Source organism: Barbatula barbatula, assembly GCF_947034865.1.
Source record: "Barbatula barbatula genome assembly, chromosome: 2".
Taxonomy (NCBI): Eukaryota; Metazoa; Chordata; class Actinopteri; order Cypriniformes; family Nemacheilidae; genus Barbatula; species Barbatula barbatula.
The window spans coordinates 6,323,250-6,334,581 of record NC_136767.1 but is presented as its reverse complement, the minus strand read 5'-3'; the positions used below and the strand labels follow the sequence as shown (position 1 = coordinate 6,334,581).

The 11,332-nt window shown below is 42.8% G+C and overlaps 1 protein-coding gene across 1 annotated transcript in view; it reads right to left on the bottom strand.

Annotated features, from left to right (window-relative positions):
* Positions 1-4,997: 4,997 nt before the first annotated feature.
* flrt1a (fibronectin leucine rich transmembrane protein 1a) overlaps positions 4,998-11,332 on the bottom strand; it is a 36,313-nt gene continuing 29,978 nt past the window's right edge. The window contains exon 2 of the mRNA XM_079475975.1: positions 4,998-9,231. Within this exon, the coding sequence (XP_079332101.1) occupies positions 7,037-9,115 (2,079 nt within the window). The 5' untranslated portion in view covers positions 9,116-9,231 and the 3' untranslated portion in view covers positions 4,998-7,036. The remainder of the gene's footprint in view (positions 9,232-11,332) is intronic.

Sequence of the window (11,332 nt, the reverse complement as noted above, 5' to 3'; positions counted from 1 at the left end):
TGCCAAGCGCCCAAGAATCACTACAGCGGAACCAGAGGGACAATCTGATTCACCATGCCGGGGGAGGCTGGTTTGGTGGCTAACAGTGCGGTCACCTTGCACAGGGGGGACCCCTGGGAAGTTGACGGCTCTGTTGGTTTACCTTCTTTCGGCTGCTCGACGCAACGTCCGGCGGAGATTGCAGTCGGCGGCTCAATCCATCCAAGACACCGTCGAGATGAGAGTGATGTGGAGGAAAACCCGGGAGAAATTTGTCTCTTTGTGAGAAACGCGTTGGTAAGGCCAGGATCGGACCCAGTGAAATCTCCCCCGGGTTCCTCCCGTCAGGGCCGCTTAGAGGACCTCTTGGCGGGTTGCTGACGGGGGACAGATGCCTTCTTCCGCGGGGGGCTAAGCCTCGGGAGGGCCGTCCTCTGGGAGAGTCCTGGAGCCGGAGGGGCCGCCCAGCCATAAGTGTCTAAATGGCCTGGGGGTTAGAGCCTTGGGCTTGTGATCAGAAGGTTGCAGGTTCAAATCTCAGTGCCAGCAGGTCATGACTGAAGTGCCCTTGAGCAAGGCACCTTACCCCTGATTGCTCTGCAGTAATGTGTCACTGAAAAAAACTACTTGTAAGTCGCTTTGGATAAAAGCGTCTGCCAAATGAATAAATGTAAATGTAAATGATGTGTCAGGGAAGACATCTATGGCTGAACCTTGTGCAGATGCGTGATGTCGAGAAAGTTCGCTTTCTTGATGAGCCCTTCTCGCAAGAGGGGCTGTTTGGTGACCCCGTTGAGGACTTTTCTCAACATGCCAATTCCGCTCCCCTCAGCACTCTACATGCGACGGTGCATCGGGCTGTGGAGTATTCAGGAAGGTACATTTTCAGAACCCCTCCCCTCTCCGGGGCACTGGACTCGGCAAGGCAGCCATCCTGCCGGCCACAGAACCTCCCACTCCGGGGATGATGTTGCAGATCGCTCCTCTAGTTCCTCTGTCGTGGTGTCTCAGGCCTGGTTACAGCTCCCCACCCTGTCCAGGTGGCTATTGAGGATGATCTGTCTCGGCTCCAGTTCGCCAGGGGCTCGCCCAGGTTCAAGGCATTCTCTTCACCTCAGTTCGATGCGTGAATGCTCCCGTACTTCGGGTCAAGGTTGACACCCTTTGGCAAAAGGTGTGATCAAGTCCGTCCCTTGGGCCGAGATGTCCTCTGGGTTTTACAGCCTACTTCATCTCCCCCAAAAAAGGTGGGGGGCTGCACCCTACCCTAGACCTGCGCTCTATGAACAAAGCTCTTCCCAGGGTTCCATTCAGAATGCTGAAACGTCCGTCACATGTCAGGATTGGTTCGTGGCTATCGACCTGAAGGATGCTTACTTTCATGTCTCGATTCTCCCTCGTCACAGACTGTTTCTGTGGTTTGCGCTCGAGGGCAGGGCATATCAGTACAGCACACATGCCCAGTCAGTGCTGCACTGCCTGTCACTTCTCAGGCAGCGACCGGTTCTCCCGGAAAACATTCGAGAGGCTCCTAGGGCATATGGCGTCATATGGGTTGATGCATGTGAGATCGCTTCAGTATTGGCTTCAGAGTCGGGTTCATTGGAGAGCATGGCTAAACGGCATAGGTGCTGTGCAAGGTCAGGGAAGAGGAGCATCAAGTGCTGCTAGTTGCGTGCTATTGGCCCAACCAGACTTGGTTCGCGGAGCTGACGCTTCTGACAACAACTCCCCCCTGGCCGATTCCCCTGACAAAGGACCTGCTTACTCAGGGGAAGGGCACGGTCTGGCACCCGACACCAGACCTCTGGAGACTCCACGTCTTGGACTAGGAGATCCTGAGTGGTCTGCCCCCGGGGGTCAGGGAGACCATTACTCAGGCCAGGGCTCCTGCCATTAGGTGCCTCAACAGTGGCGTCTCTTTTCATCCTGGTGTGCTTCCCACCGGGAAGACCCACAGAGTTGTGCGATCAGTGTCGTGCTGTCTCACTATTAACTAGTTGTAATTAGCATGCATATCATTGGCATACTGGCTGTTAATTAGTACTTATAATGCACATATTCTGCATGACCAAATTCTACATCCCTAATCCTACCCAATACCATAACCTAACAACTACCTGACTAACTTTTAATAAGCAAAGAAATTAAGAGTTTATTGGGGATACAGTTTGTGGTTTGTTAATAGCAAGAATTGCCCACTATGCTGTTACCGAAATTTGTAAAATGTGCCTGGAATAAAATATGATCCGAAAATCAACGTACCTAATAATTGTGCAAGCTCTGTATAAACATTCTGCTCCTGAAATTCTAGATAGGCCTAACTGTTGTCTCAAAAGGTCGACATTTTACACATTAAAACAATGGAATAACCAATGCAATTACAGGAATTGTTTTTTACACATCCATAAAAGCTAAATAAATGCGTGGCGTCAATCGCACTTTGATTGTGCCGCTTGCGTGTTTATTGTCCAAGAACAATAGTCATTGGACTAAACTGTTTTTTAAGTGTAATGTACCACAGTCAATTGCGCAGTTTAGTAACCCAGAGAATCGAAAGTTGCAGCGAATGAGCCAAAGGACCTGAAGGTTATGTGCTCTCCCACTGTGATATATTCCAACCTAGCTATTATATGGAATTCTGCATCCTATGTGGCATTTCCTTCATTGATTTTCATGGTTCTGCCACTAGACCAAGAAAGACTTGACGTGAAGAGGCAGATCCATGACAGAACCTCATATTTAATGTGGAGAGAGGCATTTTTCTATGGCTTCAGCCCCAATTGTTTTCAAAAGCTCAAGTTAAATGAATTAATACAGTACTCTAGGTGGCGGCATTGAGCTTTATACTCAATAGTCCACCACTACTGTCAAAGCGAAGGAGACGTCGAGTCAATTGAAATGCTGAATCAGCCTAAGGCACACCTGTGTAATAATCATGCTGTCTTATCAGCGTATTGATATGCCACACCTGTGAGGTGGATGGATTATTTTACTAACATAGATTTAGACAGATTTGTGAACAATATTTGAGAGAAATAGGCCTTTTGTGTACAAAGAAAAAGTCTTAGATCTTTGATTTCAGCTCATGAAATATGGGGGCAAAAAGAAAAGTGTTGCGTTTATCATTTTGTTCAGTGTATATTTAACCATGTATAACCTACTGCTGCTCCCTAACACAGTCTAAAACAAGGTTCTATTGTTTTGTTATGTAAAGAATAAAAGAGTAAAATTAAAGTATTAGAGGTAACATTTACTCGACTTTGTTGAGGAACATTGATCTAAATTACTATATTCAGTGGTAGCACATTTGTCTGTTAAACATTCATTCATTCTAAGCACTGTATTCTTACAAAATTGGTTTTAAAATGAGTAATGTTGTTTATTCCAAATTCCAAATCTACCTTTCTTATGAAACTTCATAGTATCAGGCTAACACCAGACCATTTTGTCTATTTTTATTTAAGAGAAGTGAAAATGTCATTGTCAAAATTTGTTATGTTACAGTTTCAGAATGATAATACAGAGAACGCTGATAATAAAGCAAAAATTATATGAGGAACAAATTTATTTCATACGTGAAAACCTTTTCCTTTTTAAATACCAAGTGGAGCGAAAAAACAAGGTGAAACAAGAGATAATTAGACAATGTTCAACAAGGATATATTAAATATATTGTTTATTTTCAACAACTAAGTGCTGGATACAGATTGCACGTGTGGTGTTGTCAATGTAACATTTGGCCAATCATTCCCTTTGTGAAGGGAGTTCCAAACCCATACACGAGAGACAGTAATGCCCTACACCCTTCAAACAGTTCACTTCAAGGGCTCAGCACTTCGAAGGGAGTAGGGCAAATTCAAACTTTCATTTGGAAAATGCCCAATGTGTTTAGCTGTATATTATCCGTTTTCTACTATACAGTCGATGTTGAATGAAGTCACCTCACAATACAAACAAGCCCATTGCATAAGCCCACCCTGCCATTGATTGAAGTTTCTGTCAGAGGAAAAGTAAATGCAGGGATTTGCGACTTCATTTGAGTTTTGGCAGGCTTACTACACGACGCAGAGGAAGTGAAATACCATATGGGGAAATGCTATTGTGATTTAAATATGTCAGGGTCGTAACTTGTAAGAAAGAGGTAATTCAATAGCAAATAGACTTTGTTTTTCCCTTTGAAATTTGGCAGACATTGTAAGTTTGCATAACGGTTTGCATTCGTGTTTAATTTATGTCACAAGTTTTGCAACAACAACTCCAGATCACAGGGGGATCTCAAGATTCAGGTGGAAAGTAAGGAAATACATTTTCACTGCAAGCTGAGGAAATTATATCTTTATATTATGCTTAAATGCAAGGCACCATTAACATCGGCAGAGTGATTTAAAATATGTAATATAGTGTAAATGCCATTGTAACAACTGTGTGGTCTCTGTTACAATCCCCATAAAATTTTAAAATAATTGTAGTGTGATGCATATTCTCTTGTAAGTTTCAAATTATTGATTGTAAGAAATAGTTTGCTCATTAATACAATTCAGTGTCATGTACTCAACCCTATTAAACAAGATTCAGTGGCATGTAGTATGACTGGTGTCAAACCCATGCACCTGCACACGTTGAAAGCTAAAAATACATTTGAGAGGTATGATTTGAGAGGCAAGGTTTGCGCTTTTCACACAAAGCATAATATATTGTCTAAACCAACTTATATTGCAGGATAGATGGAGTAAATCCCACCCTGGATAGATGGCCTAAAGAAATCGTAAGTCTTTGGGAAAAACAATTCAATTGACAGAGGAAGAGCATGCAAACTTCACACAAAATGCTTTCTTGGCATAGCCACAACTCAAACCAGGAACCTTCTTGTGAGGCAACAGTGGGAATACTGTTATTGTGCTTTTGATAATTCCCATTGACTGTATGCTGTTGTAGAAAAGAGCAGCATAAAAAATTATTTCAAATAACTCAGTAAGTGATTTGGCTTTGGAATGATATCAACGTATGTCATCAATAAAACATGACAATATCTTTATTTTTTGGTGAATTCTTCCTTTAAAACCGTTGCACTGGGGTTACAGATAATATGAAAACAACCAACCAGATAAAGAGCTGTTGGTTTATAGAATGCATGACTCATTCTCTATCTTTCATTCCGCACTTACAATATCTGTCTTAAAATAACAAAATAAAATAAATTGAATTAAACACATAACACATAAATAAACGTGTTTAACATAAGTGTACCAAAAATCTATTTAAACAGAAATAAGAGCAATATTAATTTCCATTCATGAAAGAGCAGTTAGGAATAATTTTTTGAGTAAAGGGAAAGAAGACAGCAAGATTAAAAATGCTTGGTGCACAGATGATTGAGGCGCTGCTCTTGCAGTCTTATAGTGTCCTATTCTATCCATCTTCCCTTTTCTCCTTTTGTGAAGCACATAGCCAAACAGTACATTGTAATACACAAGGCAGTGTTAGCTGTTTATAATGTTCACAACCTGCTCAAATGTATAAACAACACGTACAGAATAAGCAAACCGAAATGTCATAGGGATCTTACACATATAACACGCAGGCTCTTTCTTTCTATGTTAATTGTCTAACAAGTGTTTTTATTATCAATTTATACTGCGGTTACCTAAAATGAATGGGGTAAAGACCTATTTAACGTGCACATAAGAAAATGAGGGAGGACGAAATCTTGAAAATCATATGCACCCTACAACATTATGCTACATTCTAAAGCCCTCTTTATGTCCCACAGTGATGGTCCACAGTTTTACGGTTCAGATTTCCAGTTTCCCTCTTTCACCCACCCTCTACCTCTCAGGTGGAAGTACAATTACTGAGGTTAGCACTGAGGCCACATCTTTACAGTGCCATGGAGACAACAATAGATGTAGTTAGAATGTAGCGGAGAAATTAACCATATCTTATCTTAAGTGTAGGTCCATTAGCAAGATTGGCCTTTTTATACATACATTTTTGCATTTTAAAAGTGTTTTTTATTAAGAGAATTGACTTGTTTGTCATTCAAAACCTTTCAAACCATTAGTTAAAGAGGAAACCCAGCTGTTTTAATTATAACATTATCATTTTCCAAAGGGCTGTATGATGTATCTAGAATTAAACAAAAATGCTTAAGGAGCTAACAAAAGTAAACACCTATGGGACAGAGTCCTGAAAATTTCCACAATTATTTGTGTTACACAAGGTGTGTATACAGTTTCAATCCCATTTAATATATCTATACCTTTCATCAATCCACCAGTCATCCTTATCCTTGTTGAATGTCTTCATCGAAGCATCAGGAAGCGTTCAGGTGTATAAAATAAAAAGTAGATTTTGAGACATTTAAAACCATAATGTTGATTCTGGAAGGATTTGCCTGTTCCAGACAGTCCACATTTAGTAATAGCAGTAATCATGTATTGTGCAGTGCCTGTCTTCAAAAACAGTGTCAACCCAGCTTACACAAAAGTTTCACTTGCCAAAACCATTACCGGTTTCGTAAGAAAAGAGAAGCTATCTGGGTTGACACTGGACTTGATACCATTTCTGATACCAAAGAAGCCGTCATCATTAAAATCATCAAGGACATTTTAACATATAGGAGACAAATATAAAAAATATGCCAGGTTGGTTATTTTCTGTGAGAAAACCACCATTCTTTCTGGTTATGAAATGAGCTCTACAACAAAAAGAGTCTGTGAGCTAAGTGTGGTGTCTGCTGCCCTTGAATTGACCTTGGTGTGTCAGCCACAGACAAAACAGCAATTTCAGGGACACTAATCATTACACCAAGAAGTCAAAGAGCATTTGGTATCACCACCTTAAATGTCATCACTGGCTTCTGGCACCACACTTATAATGATGTTTCCTATAAGCATCAGCAACAATTATGAATTTTATAGTGTCAGCAGTGATCAGCAGGCTATGTTGCAATAGAGACCAGAAGGCACAAAGGAATTCTGCAGTGCCCATGCTGATTAAAAAAATGTCTATCTATGCAGTACATGACTTCTAATTGTGGGTTGCTATAGGGGTATCATGTGTAGGAGTAATCTATATCTGGAATGCCACCTTCTCTATAGCCACGGTTTATCCCATAACCAGAATTGCTTATGTTAATGGGTGGCTTGTATAGACCTGTGCCATTGGAAGGGAATATTGTATGTATGATGTAATCCTCTTGTACAGGTTTGGGTTGAAGGGACTGTCTTGCTGCTATAGGTGTCATCTGAAATCCAGGACCTCTGATCTCTAAAATTGTATTATCTTTCTTGGTGCCTGACTCAATGTAGTCATCAAAGTGTTTGCTTTTGCGAGAGCTGCTTTGGCTGTAGTGGTCTCTTGAAGTGAGGCGCCCTGCACGGTGCCCATACCAGCAAAAAATGGCAATGATTAGAGCCAGGGAAACAATTGATGTAGCACCTCCAATAATTCCGACAAGTGGAATAGAAGTAATTTGAACTGAGCTTTGATCCTCACCTTGATCATCATCCGAGTGGTTAGGATCAGATGTTTCAGTTCTGGCACAAACTGGAACCTCATTTGAGTCTGTGTCACCCCAAGACAAACTACTTCTGCTTCCACTGTAAGACACTAGAGGCACCATGCAGATGATGTAGCTGGAAGCAGGCTTTAGGGAGGTTAGCAGATACTCCCGCTGATCACCTCTAACCAAGGTCTCTGTGATAGACCCCATGGTAGAGCTGGTTCCCAGGCGAAGCCAGCTTAATCGAAAGGAAGATGTTGTTTGCGCCACACTCCAAGTAACCCGGATGCTGTCATGGGACAAAGGTTTCACATTTAGGGCCAGGTTCTTTCCCACACCACTGCTACTTAATGTGTAGTCCAACCCTGTTTCTGGGAGACCCAGGCCTGGACGTTTGGACCGAAGAGTAAATAGAGACCCTTGTGGTGGGGGGAGAGTGGTAGAAATGGTTCCAAAACTTGCCCCACTCACTCTGTTGGCACCATTCCCTGCACCTGCTCCACCACCTCCAGCAGCAGCTAACTCACATTCATCCATCTGATTTGTGAGGTCTCTTAGCGCCATGTCTCGAACTTTCTCTGGTGTTTGACAAATAAAGCCTCTCACTGTAATTGTGTTCCCCTTTGCCTCTAGCCAGTCATGCAGCCATCTCAAGTTACATCCACAATGCCAAGGGTTTCCTCGCACAAGTAGCTGTCCCAGACTCTCCATGTCTCTGAACAAGCCTCTGGGAAGAGTTGTCAGATTGTTTCCAGAAAGATCTAGGCGCTGTAGTCGCCGCATACCATCAAGCGAGCCTCGAGGCATGTGTATTATAGCGTTGTCCTGAAGTGACAGTCTCTGCAAGTGGGCACTGGGCAGGTTTAGTGGGGGTGTCTGAAGAGAATTACGCACTAGGGAAAGTTCTGTTAAGTTTGACAGGCGTGAGAATGTATCATCAGCTATACGCTGATTAGCTAAAAGATTACCATCCAAAACCAATCGGCGTAAAGATGACAAACCACGGAAGGCATGAGTGGGAATGGTGGAGATTCGGTTGTCATCTAAACGAAGCTCCTCAAGAGCAGAAGGAAGACCTGATGGGATGCTGGAAAGGTGGTTTCTGGAAAGGAAGAGTAGACGTAATCGAGGGTTGTCTGCAAAAGCCTGGTCCTCAATACTAACTGTAGAAACAGAGTTATCGTCCAGATGCAACTTTTGAAGAAGTGGAAGTCTGGCAAGTGCAGCCCGTGGCAACACTCTAATGTTGTTGTCCTGGAGGTGAAGCTCTCTTAATGAAGGTGGCAATTGCATTGGAAAGTCATCCAACTCGTTATCATAGAGATAGATTACACTGACTTTAGTGTGATGTTCCAAGGATTTAGGGAGTCCTGGATTATCAATTTGATTGTTCTGAAAATATAGGACAGTTGCAGATGGTGGTAGTGGTGGGATTACACTTAGTCCACGGTCATTGCAGTAAATGAAGTCTTCATCACAGCGACACACAGAAGGGCATTCTATGCCACCCTGACCATCCAATCCATGTGAAGAAGCTGTGGCCATCTCCAAAAGCTCAGCCAGAAGTGTCAGGCACAGCACCAGTAAAAAGAACAAGTCTCGAAGCTCCCCTATGCCTTCAGGAGCCATCGTGCAACAAGTAAGGTCACCTCAAATCCACGTTCCTTTACACCTCAATTACACCAAGGTGATGTTTTTTTTCAAATGGACCCCAAATTCTGACAGGTCTTGTGTTTTCCTTCACCCTGCAGAAACAGAAAAACAACAAGTTAATTATATGCATGGCAGAGCATGGTGGAAAATATTAGAATGCTTTGAGAAAGAAAATGCTTGATGGCAAACCCCTTTAATGTGCTTGTGTATAACCATCTACATGTTATATATTTGGAAGGTTGAGAGATAGTCTCTTCACTCAGAGAACCAAGGTCACACCTTAACCTAACGTTCTCTATCATTTCGAGACTATCTCTGCACAACATTACATATATCTATTTGTAGGGGAAACTCTGTGAGACACCCCGCGAAGAGACAGTGCAGTGACAAACAAACTACAGTATATACAATATTTATTTACTGTATTAACAATCCTGGGCCAGGCGTCATATGCTTGTTGAGATCCAAAATGTTAACCCCATCTGGACCGGGGGATTAACTCAGGCGACATATCCTTCTCTGTATTCTTCTAGTGTACCCAGCACTAGGTCCCCAAAAGAGTGACTGGCTGACACATTCAGTCTATGAAACCTTGTAAAGGTGGAGGGAGATGACCACCTGGCTGCCTCACAAATATTCTTCAATGAGGCTTCATGCCATAAATCCTATGATATCGCGACCCCTAGAGTCGAGTGGCCTCTTAACCCTGATAAAAGTTCTCTTTATAGGCCGTCTGATTTGTTTCTACTACCAAATGGGAAAGCCTTGACTTGTTTAAAATATACAAACAACTGATCTGTTTGTCTAAATGCCTTTGTCGGCTGTAGATAGACAAGTCTCTCACAGGTCAAATTAGGGACTTTTTCAAGTTCAACCGACTGTCTGAGGTGAAGGTCAGACAACACTTTAGGCAAAAAAAAACTTTAATTTAACCCCTGCATCTTCTGGCATGAACCTACATGGGGGCTTGTTGAAGTCCCCTAAGGACCCTGTGCTTGGGATAGTAGTTCCCTCCTGACTAGGAGTTCCCATGATTTCTCGTGAAGGAGGGGTGAAATTTCCGAGAAGCATACCATGTGAACAATTTAGAACCACCTTAATTAGATTCACCATATCCCCCTTCATTCTCTGAAGACATCTGTTCCAAGTCCCTCCCCAAGGAGAAGACTAGGGAACAGTGCATCGATTCCTTGGAGGCGAACAGGTCCGCTAATACTGGGTCGAACCTGTGCCAGATCTCCTTTACCACCTCGGGGTGGAGCCTCCACTCTCCTGGGTTCGGTATGCCTCTGGACAACCGGTCTGCTGCAACATTCATCAACCCAGGCACATGTACTGCCCTTAGTGACAAAAAGTGCTTTTGAGCTCATATCCAGAGGTTGTGCACTTGTTGACACAGTACAGGAGACCCGAGGTCCCATGTCTGTTGATATATGAAGATGCTACAGTTCTGTCTTTCTGGACTAGTATATGATGCTTCTGAAGTTGGACCAGAAATGCTGAAGTGAAAGATGGACCGCCTTCAGCTCTAGCACATTGACTTGCTGTTTCATTCAGTAACTGTACCAGCATCCTCTGACGCCCTAGGCTGCATGACCCGCCCCCAGCCTACCTAGGGGTCATCTGTGGACACAAGTTGATGATGGCATACTGGCCCTAGCATGCAGCCCAATACCATGTTCATGGTGCACCTCCACCAGCAGAGAGCGGCCCACAGGACAATCATGAAAGTGCACCATAACAAAGGTTGAAAATAATAAATATAACGACAACAGCTCAAAATCAGTGGACAGAAAATAACAAGAAAGCTCTGTGTGATACGTGACTGTGTGTGACCGGTTTGTTTCTTTATTATTGGAGATCAAGCTTGACTCGTATGTGTTTTAAAGCTGACCTTTAAACGCAACAAACTCTTCATATATGAATGATCAGCGGAACCATCCGCCAGTAACTGCTGATGTAGCTCACGTGGACCATCAATCGGCAGGTGCTGATATCACTGAAGCTCAATTTAAGCCAGTTTACATGAACAGACGCACTGCCCCTCTGTGTTCGGCATTTTGTTTTCATTAAAACGATTGTGCACCATATATAAACTTATTGTTTTAGCAAGAGCTGCTGAGTTTGAACATAACTTGATTACTGTTATGCGTATAATAATTCCAGAATAATTCTAAAACTACAATATTTAGA